This window comes from Daphnia pulicaria, chromosome 1, assembly GCF_021234035.1.
Source record: "Daphnia pulicaria isolate SC F1-1A chromosome 1, SC_F0-13Bv2, whole genome shotgun sequence".
Classification (NCBI taxonomy): domain Eukaryota; kingdom Metazoa; phylum Arthropoda; class Branchiopoda; order Diplostraca; family Daphniidae; genus Daphnia; species Daphnia pulicaria.
Genome location: NC_060913.1, coordinates 5,756,514 through 5,772,549, shown reverse-complemented (window position 1 = coordinate 5,772,549; position 16,036 = coordinate 5,756,514). Strand labels below are relative to the sequence as shown.

The 16,036-nt window shown below is 37.4% G+C and overlaps 2 protein-coding genes across 3 annotated transcripts; both read right to left on the bottom strand.

Annotated features, from left to right (window-relative positions):
* Positions 1–378: 378 nt before the first annotated feature.
* LOC124320854 (bromodomain adjacent to zinc finger domain protein 1A-like) lies at positions 379–7,556 on the bottom strand. The gene is made up of 20 exons (XM_046783758.1): positions 7,393–7,556; positions 6,930–7,067; positions 6,619–6,757; positions 6,224–6,559; positions 6,041–6,154; positions 5,649–5,971; positions 5,462–5,588; positions 5,038–5,400; positions 4,387–4,961; positions 4,109–4,318; positions 3,614–4,052; positions 3,245–3,521; positions 3,062–3,160; positions 2,903–3,001; positions 2,674–2,833; positions 2,257–2,609; positions 1,959–2,192; positions 1,155–1,348; positions 779–942; positions 379–707 (listed from the first exon to the last, which is right to left on the bottom strand). The coding sequence occupies exons 2-20, from the start codon at positions 7,040–7,042 to the stop codon at positions 632–634; spliced, it is 4,395 nt and encodes a 1,464-aa protein (XP_046639714.1). The 5' UTR covers positions 7,043–7,067; positions 7,393–7,556; the 3' UTR covers positions 379–631.
* A 774-nt stretch (positions 7,557–8,330) lies between these two features.
* Positions 8,331–13,998, bottom strand: LOC124321228 (carotenoid isomerooxygenase-like). 2 transcript variants are annotated; one of them, XM_046784139.1, is made up of 16 exons: positions 13,769–13,998; positions 13,526–13,647; positions 13,313–13,455; positions 13,078–13,217; positions 11,887–13,016; positions 10,740–10,838; positions 10,443–10,667; positions 10,326–10,368; positions 10,104–10,257; positions 9,899–10,034; positions 9,694–9,833; positions 9,520–9,588; positions 9,314–9,460; positions 9,147–9,245; positions 8,854–9,075; positions 8,331–8,790 (listed from the first exon to the last, which is right to left on the bottom strand). In XM_046784139.1, the coding sequence occupies exons 6-16, from the start codon at positions 10,822–10,824 to the stop codon at positions 8,503–8,505; spliced, it is 1,608 nt and encodes a 535-aa protein (XP_046640095.1). In that variant the 5' UTR covers positions 10,825–10,838; positions 11,887–13,016; positions 13,078–13,217; positions 13,313–13,455; positions 13,526–13,647; positions 13,769–13,998; the 3' UTR covers positions 8,331–8,502. The 2 variants fall into 2 exon arrangements, with proteins under 2 accessions (XP_046640095.1, XP_046640096.1); XM_046784140.1 differs by having other exon boundaries at positions 10,740–10,834.
* Between the last annotated feature and the right edge of the window lie 2,038 nt (positions 13,999–16,036).

Genomic DNA, 16,036 nt, shown 5'->3' with positions numbered 1-16,036 from the left:
ATTTCAGATAACGAAAAAAGCATCCTTTAAATAATTTTATTGGCATGAATGAATAAATTGTTCAATCATTTGAAAATAATTAATAAATAAAAGAACTAATACCAACGGCGTTCGGAAACTTCGGATTGAATTATAGAAATAATTTGACTTTCGACAACATTAACTTTTTCCAACATGAAGGCGATCGTTGAGTTTTGTAGGACTCGCGCAGTTGTTCATTTTCAAGGAAGGAATGAAAAATGTCTAGAGGCTAAAATGTTTAAACTTTCACGGCCTTGACAAGGCTTATATGAAATTTCCAAACAATTCTTTTATTTAAAAAAAAATAAAAATATTTTCTTTTTTAAATGTCAGTAAATGGAACCATTGGGCTGTTGATTAAACTTAAATGAATCTCATTTAGCATTGTTACATATAGCTAATCGATTTCAAGTGTATTTCACTGTTATTCAAATTTCCGAACTTCTTACTGTTTTAATTGGAAACGCAATCGACAACCCATTGACGGTCGCCAGAATTTTAACATAAAAGAGACACGGTTTTATCCAATATTTCCATCGGGGTTGTCGAATGAATGACTTTTTAGGGGGTGGTAGGGAGAGTTGGATTTGTAGGAAAATTGGTTCAAATGTTAATCCGTTGGCATCATCTTGATACCTAGTTTTTCTAACTGCTTCTCAGCGTATCGACTCAGGTTGCGACCACATCTGGTACAGACAAACACATTTGTAAAAGCCAACAATTTAAAAACTGCTGATCAAAAGAAATATTAACTTACTTGTATTCATCGGCAGCGTCGTTATTGTAAGTATAGCAGTTCGTGAATATCAACTGCAAATCCTTGACGAAATCTTCCGCCGTCTTGTACTTTATACTGTTGAGTTTGTACTTCATTGTACCAAGATCCATAGCTTGTTTAATAACATGATGATAGTCCGGAGCCTGAGAAAAATGACACACAAATCAAATTACTGGAATATTTTCAAATTAACGAATATGAAAAATGATACGTAATTATAAATTCTTTGAAACGGTTTCATTTGTTTCAAGTTACAGTCACAATGATCTCAGAAAAAGTCACGTTACGAGAAATACGATAGGGCAAACTCTTGGCGTGAACTATAAAACGGCTATAAATCTTATCAATATTTTACCTCTGCTCTGGTGACAGGTTTGAGGAAAGGCCAACTATCGACATGACTGCTCAGATCGGCCAATAGCTGTAGTAAATCAGCCAAGTCGACAAACCCGGAAGGAGAAGTTGCGGAAGGCAATGGCAATGGACGACTCCTTTTCCGATGTGCTGCTGCATTCCACTTGCTGTTGTTGTCGCTATTACCGCTTTCGTCTAAATAGAAATGAACAATTTAAGATTTGTAACCAGGCGTCAAAACATTCAGTCGTAACAATATTTGTAGGATGGGATTTGGTAATAAGCTATGAATAAGGAAATTTGTGCGGCAAATCTAGTGTCTTGATTAGATTGAATCTACTTGAAATTAAACTGGGTTCCGAACTAAATTTCATTTCGAGCAGTTTTTAGCTAGACGTGAACAGACACCTAAGTTTACTTTGTCGTCAAGGGAAACCTATAATGACATCGCAAGTCCATTGTTTTTGTACGAAGGAAAAAATAAATCAGTCAGGTAAAAGTGGTTGATCCTTTTATTACGAAAAATAGCAGGAAGCGACGAGGCTTCACAACTGACATCTTCCAAAAAATGAAACAAAAAAGTACGTCACAAGGCAGTGTCAAAGTCAAGGCCGAGAGGTTAAGATGATGAGCGGAACAACCTGGGGTAGTGGGGGGAACTGATATAAAGAAAAAGTAGTCGTTGTGCAAGGTAAGATGAAGTAAAAGTAGTCGTTGTGCACGGTAGGAGGAAGCGTGAAACGCGGTAGTAGTGTTCGTTATTTGATTTAAATAGGCGTTTACTTGCGGTAAAGAAATCTCTTACCATCGTTGCTGTCCCCTCTGAGTCGCTTGGAGGATTGAGCAATTTTGTCAACAGCTTCTGCTGCCGAACGGCGTTTGCCTAGGGTCAAGTCAGCGGGTGACTTGGATCGTACAGGCTCGGTTTGCGTACGCTTACGCGCACCAGCATGCCTCCCCATATCCTTCACTTCTTCATCAAAATCGATCGCATGACGGGTTCGTGAGATTCGGGCAGAACCGGTCCGACCGTCAGAATCTGATCAACAGAGAAAAATTATAATAACAGTTTAACATTGAAGAGCACATGAAATAGTTTCTACTTTTTTCTCGTAGTTTGCCTCTTTCCCTATCCTGGGGAGGTGTCTTGCACTGCGGACAAGACCATTTGCCTCTTGGGACCTTTCTCAGAGGCGGGTTGATGCATTCTAAGTGATAGACGGCTGGGCATGTGTCACAGCAAATAACCTCTCCACCTTCTTGGCAAACTGGGCAGATTTCATTATCTACTGATTCTACATCACTTTCACCCTCCTCCGCTTCAACTTCGGCTTCCTCTTCGCCAGCATCCGCTTCTTCTTCTTCAACAGCCTCGTCCTCGGATTCTTCAGAAAAGACGCGACGTGCTTTACGAGGCGTTCGAGGCTTTTCACGGGGTTTGCACTCGGCACAGAACCTTGAATAATAATAAGGTTATTTGAAATGAGTTCAACGAACATGTTAACGCTTATTAAATTTACCAATCTCCTTCTGGTACAACGGTGAGCAAAGGTTTCAAGCAATACATGTGGTGTCCTTTATCACATCCATCGCAGAGCAACATTTTTTCCGGATCTCCTTTACGACGACAAATACGGCATCGAGCATTCAACGCTGAGCGATTCCATGTAATACTGTTATCTATAAATATTCAAAGCATTTTGTAGAATATATATTGCACATAAACACGTAAATATATATTTAACTCACCTAATAGCGCTAAGTGAACGTACAACTGTGACAAACTCGTGCATGCATGTAGAGACAACTCCCATTTTTCTAACGGCGTTCGTACTGTTTTCGGTTCCGCTAGAAATAGTATTAAAATCAGTTATTTTTGTTATGACATGTCATAAGACGTTAACTTACTTTTGGCATCCGTCTTGTGATCCGGCTCCTTGTGGTCTTCCCATTTTTTCATCGCTTCTTCGGCTTTTAGTCGTTTTTTTCTTTCTTTCTCATCTTCTCCTGAAAATAATTTTTCAATTAATCACTTCAACTACTAAGTAAATCTCAACCAAACAAAATCCAGCTAATAAAATATTGACTTACCTAGAGGTTTCTTCAGATACTTGGTTTCGACACTTTGAGCTAACTGAAGTAAGGAACATGCTAGATCCACAACGCACTTTCTGGCAACGGCATTAGCAGTGGTTTCTGCTTCCACCGAAGAGCTTGTTTCGGAGCGGTTATCTTCATCCTCAGCATCATTGTTTTCAAGCTTTGGATGTGTCTTCGTTTCCAGCTTTCCACCCCAAGTTAGAGTTTCAACCTGTGACACAAACTTCCTTTCTTCTAAAGACGTTCTCCATGCGTTTCGGTCTTTGACCTAGTAAAATATTTATATGTAGATGAAATTGGATTTTTTTTTACACACATAAAAATGTTTTTGATTTAAATTAATCATTTAATCTACTATACCTTTAAGGATCCCAAGCCGCCAACAAAAATTTTCTCTTCAGTCTCAAGAACCATATCAACTAGTGTTCGCTCCATGATCTCCTCGACGGGAGTACCGGCAGGAAAGTAAAGGTTGATATCGTATTCTTTCTCCTTTCGTATTTGTCTGGTGGATTTGCGAGTTTCACCTTCGAGTTTAACTTCAGGCCTTGAATTATCCAAACGGTGGACAAAGCACTTTGTGATTCCTTCTACGATTCTTTCCTTTTCTCGAACCATTGCATTCTTCAATACGCTTTCACGTTGCCCTCGTTCATTAAGGCTCAGTAGGATTTGATCAACGAAATCGACATTTTCATAGAATGACCATTTTGTTCGTGAAAGGTAGGTGGCGTGGACAGGGCAGTTCGTCGGATTAGAAGTGCAAACGCCAAAAATTTTGGGCCTAATTTTCAAAGAACTGTTAAAATGATTATACGTAATAATATAAAATGTAAAATGAAATGCAATACTCACTTTTCGCAGACAGGTTCGGTTGAGATATCATTTTCTTTATTCGCTGCTTTAAAAAATTTCCTAATGTCTTCTTTGCATTTGCTGGGATCAATCGGCAATCCGTTTGGTTTTGGCATGGAATAGGGCGTGGGTTCGGGTAAACAAGTCCCAACGTAGTCATCATCATGTTCCACAAACAACCCGGGAAGTGATTCAAAAACCCAAAACCTCCTAAAAAAGAAATGAATATTTAGTTTTTTTATTTGATTAGTCTCATTCCACACCAATGCACTAAATACCTGAAAGCACGATCTTGTCCAAGAGGTGCCAAATGAGTCATGGCTGTCATCCTGAGAATTTGTTGGCGAAGTTGCTGCTCCTTCTTGAGAACCTCCCCTTTTCTTTTGGCAGTTTCTTGTAGCAACCTTTCTAACTCTGTTCCATCTTCGGTGTTACCGTTCTCTTCAGAGCGTAATTTGGCTCGATTAATGATATCTTCTTTTCTCATACGTCTCTCATTGGCATGCAGAGCTTTCAGTTCTTGACGTAAATGGATTAATTTAGTACTCTTTTCTTCGAGTATGTCTCTTATTGATGCATATGTGAGTATTTGATGACAAAGGCATTTGATAACTTTCATTTTATCACCGACGGGCAATTCGTATACCGTGCTGTGAGACAAGGCATGTAGAATATGAGGATCTTCCTGACGCAACTGAACACCAGGATCATCAGCAGCACTATATCCACCTCTTTGTTGATACCGCCACTTTGTACGAAGTTCACTACTACCGCCACCAGACGATATTAAGTGAAGTCGTAATATTTCTGATACGGTTAAGGAATCCATAGACAGCTTCTTAAGAGGAGTACCCTTCAAATAAAAATATGTATATTATAAAAACTTATAGGTTAAAGCCATCAAATGAAATAGTATGCGAGTCACCTACCTGGTAAGTTAATCCGCCTTCGACTTCTGACTCCTGAACACCACTTGTCGTACTTCCAGCTTCTTTAACTTCTTCAGATTCAGCGTCTTGAAATTCGAACAAAGAGCTAAGCAATGTTTGTAAAATATCGCTAAGAGGACCAGACACTTCGTTTTCTACGACGGCGCGTTCTAAGAGTTCAAAAGTAAGCCCTCCTGGAAAAGCATCTTTCAATTGTAATTCTTCGCCGAATCCCAAGAAGAACTCCAACACCATAACGAAGTCTCCAAAGATACCGTTAGGGATGGCACATTGAATAGGAGTGGGCGAAGGCAAATCTTTAAGATCGTCGCATTCTAAATCCTCACGGATTTTGCTCCATTCCTAAAATGGATTAAATTTTTTAAAATAAATTGCCTCTATTTATATTATGTTTCAACCATACTTTGACGTATTCAGCCATAACACGTTTTTCTTCTTTTTTCTTTTCTTTAGCCAGCAACTTCTCGTCGACCTTTTGTTGCTTTCGCTGATCAGCCATTTGCCTAAGAGTTTCGCGTTCTTCACGAATCCTACAATTGAAATTGACATTTTAGTATTAAAGAAACAGAACGAATAAAAATTTCAATTACTTTATGAATTCCTTCGCCAACGCTTCAGCATCTAACTTAGGACTTTTGGTGGCGGATTTTGCATTCCGAACTGCGTCCGGCTGCCCTCTTTTACTTGGGGTACCTTTTACCGGAGTGCCCTTCCCGTTGCTGTCTTTGTCATTGGATGGTGTTTTAGGTGTTCTGGGTGTTTTAGACGCTTTGGGCGTCTCACCTCCCTTACTAGTTGACAAGCTTTTATTGACTTTCTTTGGAGCTCGTTTTTCTTCAAACCTCGGCTTTTCGCCCGTAAAAAATTCAGAGTATTTGATAGAATCCATATTCAATTTGTTCCATGCTTCAGGCTAAGAAAAACAATTTTTAATGAGTGATTAAGATAATTTTCAATATTATCAATCGTAGTCTAAACTGACCTTAACAACCCAGATACCCTCGCATTCATCAAACTGCAAGCAGTATCGCAAGTACAACCGTACCCTTTCTCGAGAGTAAAAGCCTTTTTCTCTTCTAATGCAATCTACTGTGACCTAGAAATGAAAGCGTTGATAATTTAGACGCGCAATGGTATAAAGTTATCATATTAAAATCCGAAATACCGTGTGAATGGGACCAACAGATCCATCTTTGCTGTTGAATTCTTCTTTAACTTCATATTTAAATAATTCAGGTGGAGGCCCATATTGATCTAGCATCAATAGTTTATCCTCTGTGCTGAGCTCATCATCAAGTTCTTGTTTGTACTGTTCAAGTTCTTCAATAGTAGGAGGTACAACCCGTATTACTTGTGCAGGATACCACTTGGAGCGTAGAATTGCTTCCACATGTTCATTTTTGAAATAACGATCTTTCATAAAGTAATAAACATCATCACATGTTTCATTTACTTTTCCTCTGCATGTGAGGGAAGCAATGAGAAGTAGAGGTTGCCTCAACTAGTGATAAAGAAATGTTAATCAGTGATCTGACATAAATACAAAAATTGAATAAGTACCTCTAATGGAATGTCACTAACAGACTGCAGTGCTCGTTTTTCACTTTCAATGGCTTCTTGGTAAGTCAAATTGCTTTTAGCTGTCAATGAACATGACCAAACCAAAGAATTGCAAAGAATGGTCCTCTCAAAAAATGCTCTGAAAGTAAACAAACACAGGGATGATGAAAAACAGCACAAACCGTCTGATAACATAGAATGCTATCAGTAGTAAAGTTGCATTAAAACGGTAACATATAAGATTCACAATATGCAAACATGCATGACTGTGATCACTAACAAGCTTATGTTGGATAAAAGCAAATACATACTCATAGTCTCTGAAGATTTCATTAGTCACAGGGAAATAGAATATTTCCTCTTCTGGACGAATATCAAGTGGAGGTGGCTGAGGAACGAACGGTTGACGACGTAGAAGCGGCATGGCGTTTGATCATACACACTGTGCACTGAAGTTTAGAGGAACCAGTATAAGAGATGAGAACAGAATGCCAAAACAAATCTCAACAACAAATGTCAGTAAGACAAAATGATCATCTTTTGGTAACTTTTAATAAGAAATGTGAAGGAAAAGATCGACTAGTAATAGTCCCAGATGAATGACACAATCCTATACGAGAGACGATCTGATTACGACAGTGCGGGACACAAAGCCAACGTTACCGTTAGAAACGACCACCAAAACGAACCGGGAGAAAACAAGAGCCAAAAAGCCCCATCCAAAAAAGTCGGCTAGCTGGCGCTTTAAGTTTCCGAGTTCTTGAATAAACTTACCTATTTAGCGTATTAGACTGTGGATAAAAATAATTAGTTTAGCAATTCGCAAGATTTTCCTTCTTGCATCGATGGTTATTTTTCTAAATCCTCGTGCATTCAGAATATACAAGAAGAGTACAAGAGCAGGCGACTTAACCCGCGAATCAGCGCCATAGGTTATTAAAAAACAAGTGAAACTCGGAGCGCGAGTCTTTGTTTGAATCACCCCTTAGTCGTATTCGGAGCGGCAAAAGGCGGCAAACCTACGAACTCAATAGGTTGGGTCGGATTTTGATCGGTTCGGCTTGAAACGGAAAATTTGATTCATGGCTTCATGAGTTCATGTAGTTAGTAGTTTGCAGCAGTACTTTATATAATAGTCAAGCACAGTAAAATCAAAGCACATTTTTTATCTCATGTATATATTTCATATTTAATTTCAATTTTTAATTGATTTCGATTGATTTATTAGAAATTTAAATCAATGAAAAAAAAAAACTTTTTTCAACAAATTAAAATAATTTAATAGATTGTTGCCAAACGGACGTACGAGTGCGTACGAACAACCTAGATCCTGGATGTAACAAAAATAAATCGATACCCAATTATCGAAAATATACATAGCGGCCTTTATCGTATATGATGAGTTTTTATCATATGTGGTGAAAAATGAATCGTGCTTCTATTTGCCACTTTCTCAAGGTAATAAACTAAACGTTTGCAATCGGCTCGTCTGAAATGTGGTTTAGGGGGAATTTTTGTTGGCAGTCTGAAAACGAAACACGTTTGCGTCCTGCGACATGTGCGCCATTGGTGATATCACAGACCCAGTTAACCTACGCGGAACACTAGGTAAACTGATTATTCAACAATCCACATTCACTTGTGGTATTTAAAAATCTTTACCAGAAGCGCTATTCACAATTAAAAAATTAAAAAAAATTTAACTGCAGCACAAGTATTTAGATATTGTATTTGCATTTCTTTGTAATTTAAGTGGAATCAATAGTTACAAGCATTTTTTCTTTGGAATTTAAAAGCCCACAAAATTGAAATACCTTAGTTTGATTAGAGAGTACATAATTTGGGAGAAAAATTCCCTTGTGTTTAATAAGAGTTCATTTCATATCAGTAACCATGCAATGCATCGCCAGTTCGAGAGAAAAGGCCATGAAAATCTTTCGTCACTACTCCAGAAGCAACATACTCTACGACAGCTTCTTCTTCAAAGGTAGCTGCATTTAAAATCACAAGTAAAACTTTCTTAACATCAACTTGATGTACTGCAGAAAACAAGATAACTCCGTCATCTTCATCTGTCGATCCAGGGCGTGAAACGTAAACAGGTTCAGATGGACTGAATTCAGTTTTTGCCCATATTTTAACATCTCTGGAATTCACATCAAGTTTCAAGATCTGTGGAAATCAAAAGTAAAATATTTCAAATAATGGAGGGGGAATCTATGCTCGCTAAATTACCTTTTCTGATTCGGCGTAACCGTCCGTTTGCGAGATTCCATAAGCAAATCGATACTCTAATCCATTTCGAGAGTAATTTATTCGTGGAAGTTCCAAACTTAGATCTGACAAACGATCAGGTTCACAAAATATTATCTTGTCTGATATCCAGTAAGAAATGCATTTTGATCCTTCTAATTTTATTAAATTTTCACGTTTCTGAAAATTCTTGTCTACAGGAGGCTACAGAAATATTTGAAAAATATTAAATTAAAACTAAATTATATGAATGAGTTAAATTTAGAACTAGCTACCTCAATTCCCGCTAATGGTAGTACGAAACGAGTGTAATATGTATTGGTAAAATCACCCTTATTTTCGCGCAAGCTTTTCACACTCAAACCAGACATAACCTTGGAACGAAAACAAAAACATATTATTTAAGAAATGAACACTTTAACGAATTCTATAGATAACTTACTGTGTCATCCTTGCAGTGTGAAAGATCCATAACGAGATAACCGTCTTTCTCGTAACAGTTTCCAATATGAAAGGAGAAAAATGGTGGAGTTTCGTAAACAGTTTCGACTAGTTCACCAGTTTTTCTCTCGCAAAGAATGATTCGAGTCTATTAAATACAATTTTAGTTATTAAAAAAATTCTTAACTAATAAAGGTGTTTTTCTACGTGTTCTGTCGGTGACCAGTCCAACGATGAATCAAATGCTTTCTGTCGTAAGTTCAGTGTTAGAAGTTTCTGTGAAATCAGGCGAAAAGAACGGTACCAGGTAAATACATTTTTAGTTCACAATTCCAGCAACGGACATTCAAAATTGTAAGGTAGATAAATTGAATAAATTACTGCAGTATTTGCAATCAGCGGATATTCAATAAAAACAAAGTAGTTTTCTGTAATGCCAAAACTATGGTAGTAGGAATGACTCATCTTCCAACGTGACGGAAAGGTAGCAACAATTTTTGGTCTACAAAATGCTCCATCCCCTTAATAAAAAAAACAAAAATAAAAAAATATTTATTATATTTGTTGAATGCTCTGTTCGACGTACCTGCGGGAAATTCAATCACATTATAAGCGGGTCCTTTTGATCCAACGGAATTCCCCATATTATAAACGGTTCCATCTTTATTCACGTGAGGATGTGCAGTAGCATGATTGACAGCTACAAGTTTACTTATATCGCACTAGAAACAATATTCCAACTACGTTAATAATTGAAGTGTACATATAATTTCACATATCATACTGTATACTTTTTCGCCGATGATATCGAGAGTTTCTGAATCAATTTGGCGTATAAAGGGAGATTCAGTCAGAGCGTATAGTTTATCCCCAAAATAACAGAGATTAACAGAGCAGTTATCTGTTCGTTCAGTTTTGGTAACAGGCTCGAAGCGTGCCGTAAACCTATTCCACCAATCAAGAAAAAAAAATACAAAGGCAATCAATAGCTGCTTAAAAAACAACATGCATACTTTCCCAAAAGAGATTTGCAAGGATCAGGATACGCAAAGGTACCTATTTAGGTAGAAATAAACCAATGAATAACTAACACAGTTTGATGTTTAAAATCAACAGCAATTCAATCTTACCAAACTGATGCACAGTCAGTCGATTAGCAGCTTTCGAATCTTTATATGTATCACTTTTGAGGATACAATTTTGGTAAGTTGCTTTTCCTTCGCCTTGGCCATCAATGGCGAAGCGGTTAATTACTGACAATCCATCGAACAAATGATCCATCTTCGTTTCTCCGATTTCAAATATCCCGCTTCCATTGCGCATTAATGAACCTTGTAACCATTCTGGAATCTTGCCTGAGAGACGCGAAAATAATATTAGGAAAAAGTCTCAGAATGAGAAAAAGAGCTACATAAATGAAATCCCACCAATAATGATTCCATCAACGGGCGATTCAGTTTCTTTGTCAAGGGTTCTTACCCAAGTGCTTGGATGTTCTACTTTTCCCGCCATCTAGTAAACACTACCTGGAAATAGGTCACAAATTGAAAACATTCCGTATTTGATAAGATGTGTGCGTTAGAATAAGAGATACTTTCTAAAAAAAAATAGCAGGTTTTAATTTGCAATACAAAGATAAAAATGACAAAATGCTTGGTGGTAAATTACCAGTTATCAAGAATAAACCATGTTGTCTACAACTTAAAATCGTCGACTTATAGCATGCTTGTAATTTTAGTGTTATACGGAAAATGAAATTTAAGCTTTCTGTTAAGGCTAGCGGAAATAATTGAGCGCAATAAGTAATACAACTAGTTGAATAGCGGAAATAGCGTAATAAAAGCATCATAACATAATTTAACGAATAAAATATCACACTTGCTATCTTTATTGTGTTAGGTTGAGACATGAGTCAGCTTGTATGAGCACTATCAGACTTAAAATTAACCAATCAAGATAAAACTGGCAAGGCGACAAAGGCACACATTTTAAGTTTCGTAATTCTCCCAAAAGTTAGAAACACAGCACGTTATCTGAGCACTCAATTTCGGACTATTATCTTTTTTTAAAGATTGATTTGAAAATATAAGTTCCAAAAGATTCTTACCAACGTTAGCAACAATGTGTCGCCACATGTATTATGACGCATACACGATCGACTCACATGTAGAACAACAGAAGGACAACTTGAAAAATAATACTAGTCCACATAGTCGGTACGGAAATTCATACAAGTCATTTTATAAGCTCTACGTAAACAAAATAATGGCAATGGCAACAATATAACACACCCATAACACTTCAGCCTTGGGCTATAATGGGCGCGGTGATCCAACTTTGACAGAGTGGGATCTTGATTTCATGTTATACCTATACTAAATTACTAATCCACTAATAAAGGGTAATTTGGAAATGCTATATTTCTTGCATCCCTCAATAGAGTAGATTTGATTAAGAACATTTAATTTTACACATAGATGGGTCTTACAACTCAATAGTTGACATTATGGACTCATTGTATTCACACAGTATGAGGTTGACGTGATAGGCTACATTTCAAATATAAAGACTTACGTAAATTATCGCAGTGAAACCGTGTTCGCCTTTAGGTGGAAGTTCAAATCTAACAATATTTTCGCTGTGTGCGGGACTGTGACGCAAACTGCAGTTACTGAACTAAACTCTGGTTGATAGCTTAGACTCCTTCTCCCAAAAGGGTAGCATAAAAGAAGCAAAACGAATTGCCTATGTAAACGGTAGGCTACTACAATACTGGTACTGGCTCCTAGCGACAGAGGCAAGAACTTCGTAAACCTAGCTAAAATGTTTTTTATTTTCCTTCTTGATCGGCCTTATACCGATGATCTGCGTGTCTTATTAAGTTTTCGGTAATAAAACTACAGTTGATGTCATTAAAATTGATGTATAAAAAAAGTGGACAAACGATGAGACCAGTCACTGAAATAAAAAAAAATTCCGCAGGCACTTGTTGAATCCCATCCCACCCCCCCCATCCCACATCCCGTCACAAAATAGATGAGCACAAATTAAGTATAGGGCCTCAGCGTTCCTAATATACAAGATGATTGTTGGATGGCATGAAAAGCAACACTCGCGAATTCAACACGAAATGACGAACGAGAATTGCAAAATGAGTGTTGATGTAAATAAGCGAAACGGAATTTTTCATCGCGACTAGCAGGTTATAACGACGGTTCATACATTTGACGGTCAAGTAAGCCTAAAGTAGCAAGTTTCCTCTCTCTATCGACATTTAGTTCAGCTTCATAATCTAGTTAAACAGCGGTGTGTTTCATATATCCGGGTAACTCGCCGTTTAGATTCAGTGAACGAGTCGAGGGAGGTCGAGGTGCGACGCGAAGTGGACGACCAGAAGGGTACATAACGCTATACATCGAATTCGCGTTCGATACTTTCGCAGACGGTTTTTTGTATCGGGCTCCACTGGGGACCACATTTACCGAATTGGTAGAATACATGATCATATTTTGATCGGAAAACGAATCGTTGTCATCTGAAAAACGATCAACCGATTTACTCCTCCTCACCGGAAGAGTTGAATTTAGACTGTAAGTAGATTTGCTACGGAATGTTTGAACCTTTTCTTGTGCAGACTGCAAGGACCCACGAAATCTTGTTTGGCTGGGGGACGGAATTTCATCGTACAAATAAGGATTCGACATCTGTAAAAGAAGAAGTGTGTCAATTTATCTATAAATTTTTTAGGCGGGTGTATAATTTTACCGCTGGTGTCGGTGAGGAATCACTGCTATATATTATTCTCATGCAAATATAGATGGAACAGGCTGAAGCTATCAGCTGAATACAAGATGTTATTATAATTCCCCAAGAAGCTTGAACAATCCTTGGAGCATTGTGAGGGTCTAGACAAAAAATGTTAAGTTATTTTCTTTCAGATATATAGATTACAGTATACATCAGAGGTTATAATATCTTTAAAATAATCAACACAACTTACTGCAATATCCTGGATAAAATGGTGAGGTTCTGAAGTCCTCTTTGGGACATTTAGAGATAGAGCCTAAATCTACAGCGGCAATAGCTGCTAATGCAACAGTTAGCAGAGCTCCAATGACAGACGACACTAAAAATGATACCACACTACAAATAAAAAGTTTGTGATTAAATCTGTGATTCTTTCAATTGTTGTTGACTTAAAGTTGTTGGTTACCTGCACATTAATACATCACACAAGCAAATGAATCCAAGGACTCCTTGAATGAAGAAAACTGGTCCTGCCCATAGCCCTCCTCCAATGTCGTGGTATAGCGAATTAGCATAGATTAGCATAATCTAATGTAAAATTAATAATTTAAACCTAATGCAGTTTTAAGTTGGGTGTATTAATTAAACTTTTTTGATAACTTAGAAATTCAGGGGGTGAATCATAAAAATAATACAAATAAAAACATACTTGAAAGATGATAACTGCAAGACCAGAGGTTAAATGAATACCAGAAGATATCCCAAGAATGACGTTACGAGTTTTACTTGGCCTGGACGGACTTCGCTTCATGGTTGAAACAATAAACTTAAATCGGCTCTTGAAAACCAGAAAACGTTTTCAAAAACGAAATTATAAGTTCATGCATACACAGGAGATTTTAACAGCGTCAAAAAGGCGTCAAAACAAGAATGTAAATTGTAAAGCAAGATTACTAGGGTTACCATAGCAACCGGCCAGCAAATTTGGTGCTGCTAAATAGAAGATTTTTCGTATGCGCGCCAACACACGAACGCATGAAATGCATTGAAAAATAAATAAGTAATACAGTTTTAAATAAGGCTGTTACCATAGGCTTGCAAAACTTTTGTTCGCAATTTGGGAAAATAGCCGACAAATATTTAAAAAACAAAAAAAAATCTACGAAAACATTAACAAGGTTTTGAAAAAAAAGAGCTGGTGGACGAGTGTCGGATGTCAGCCTGGTTGTCAGCATCGAGGTGAAACAAGAAACTAAAGAAAATCACCATGCTAAGTGCAAAGCCTTAACTCTAATAACTGTGTGCGCTCCAATTTCATCACAGGCGTGACTAACTGGGGGGCCCAAAGTGCTGTTCGTGTCAATCGTGTGTTATGTATATTATATTGACTCGTCGAATGGGTAATCGATTCATTCTACTCGGCCAGTGGCGGCGAGTCAAGTCGAAGAAAGCGCAGAATAATTTTCTTTGCTTTCTGCGATTTGAGTTTCATTGCCAACACCGGTCGAGTATTCTCAGAGAATTCAATTTTTTTTCAAAATACAGTACCTACCAGAAGTTTGGAAACGCGCGATAGAAGCGGAGAGAAGCTTATGTAAAAAGCCGATTTTCGCCGCGTTCCCAAAAAATCGGGTTTTTGACGGAGGGTGTTGAAATTTTTTTTGAAAGTAGCCATAGTAATGGTTGGCTACTTGACCTACTTCCTGAATTTTTTTCAGATTTTTATATCTAAGGGGAGGGTAGCTACAAATGGATCTAAAAATTTGGAAACACGCTGTAGAAGCGTATTAAAAAGTGACTACTTTGCCGCTCTCTAATTAGGAAAAAAAAATAACCCTACAAAGACGCCAAAAAAAGCAAAATAAAGAACTTCGTTAGTTCTATGACAAGTGTCATTTTCAAATTTTTTGAGTTTCATTTAATATAATGAATTTTATATTGAAAGTGAGATTTGTCATTTTTGCCCATTTCTCCCCTTCTATCCCACCCCGCGGTGTTGTCGCGATTTCTCCTTTGTTTCATTTTCGGAGGTGGGAAATTTTCGCCTTTGCTCTAGTAGGCGATATTTACCCTTCCTCCGAAAATGAAATCTCGGATACTCCGAGATGTCTTGCGCCGCTATCAAGACGCTTTTCGTCCGTGGTAGATGGGAAGAGATGAAATTCCCGGACGGATTATCGTTGATTGTTGCGGCGATCTCAGCCAGCACATTCATGCTGTCCAAGATCATCTTGTTATAAGCGGGATTGGTCTGATGAAGGTAATCAAAATACCGAATATAAATTTTCGCTTCTATGGGGTAGGGGAGACTGGAGTAAAACGGGACGGTTTTCGTTTGCCCCCTATATCTCCCCAACTAATCATTTAATTTTGTTAAAATTTTTTTTTATGTATTCCCTATTGTAATGTACCCCCCATATTTTTTTTATAATTTTATAATAAACCATTTCCCCATAAAAGACCTTTAAAGTTTACTCAGATTTATGGGAGGAGCCTATTTTTGGGGGTAAGTGAGGACACTGGGGTGGATGGTAAGGGACGTCCTCCGTTTTCGCCTTAAAATTCATTAATAAAATTTAAAAAAATTTAAAAAGTGTTCCACTGCATAGACTCTTTGAGTTTATAAATGTTTCAATTAAATTATTGTGTTAATGAACCTTTTTTCTTATATAAACCCTTATGGAGCAGTAGGGCATCCTGCGTTGCTAGGTCAGGAAATCGAGCCTCTTAAAAATGCTGTACGCTGATTGGTCCGTAACTGTCCCATTTTAGGCAAAAACAGCTGTCCCGATTTCCCGATTACGACTCTTTTTTTAAAAAGTTCATACTGTCTAAATGAATTGATCTAAAATTATAATTTTTGTTTTAAACGATCAAGAAATGAATCAGCTTCATTTCCATATTAAATTTACATGCCATTAGGGTTTATTTCTTTCTATAAACATAAAATGGCGGAGACAAAAATTTCTAAAAAAAA

Coding starts and splice junctions, on each gene's coding strand:
- LOC124320854 (XM_046783758.1), bottom strand. CDS start 7,042: ATGCCGCTTCTACGTCGTCAACCGTTCGTTCCTCAGCCACCTCCACTT. Junction 6,758..6,929: donor GAAATCTTCAGAGACTATGA/GTATGTATTTGC, acceptor GTTTACTTTCAG/AGCATTTTTTGAGAGGACCA. Junction 3,161..3,244: donor GTATCTGAAGAAACCTCTAG/GTAAGTCAATAT, acceptor AATTATTTTCAG/GAGAAGATGAGAAAGAAAGA.
- LOC124321228 (XM_046784139.1), bottom strand. CDS start 10,824: ATGGCGGGAAAAGTAGAACATCCAAGCACTTGGGTAAGAACCCTTGAC. Junction 10,668..10,739: donor CGTTGATGGAATCATTATTG/GTGGGATTTCAT, acceptor CGCGTCTCTCAG/GCAAGATTCCAGAATGGTTA. Junction 10,258..10,325: donor TGCAAATCTCTTTTGGGAAA/GTATGCATGTTG, acceptor TTGGTGGAATAG/GTTTACGGCACGCTTCGAGC.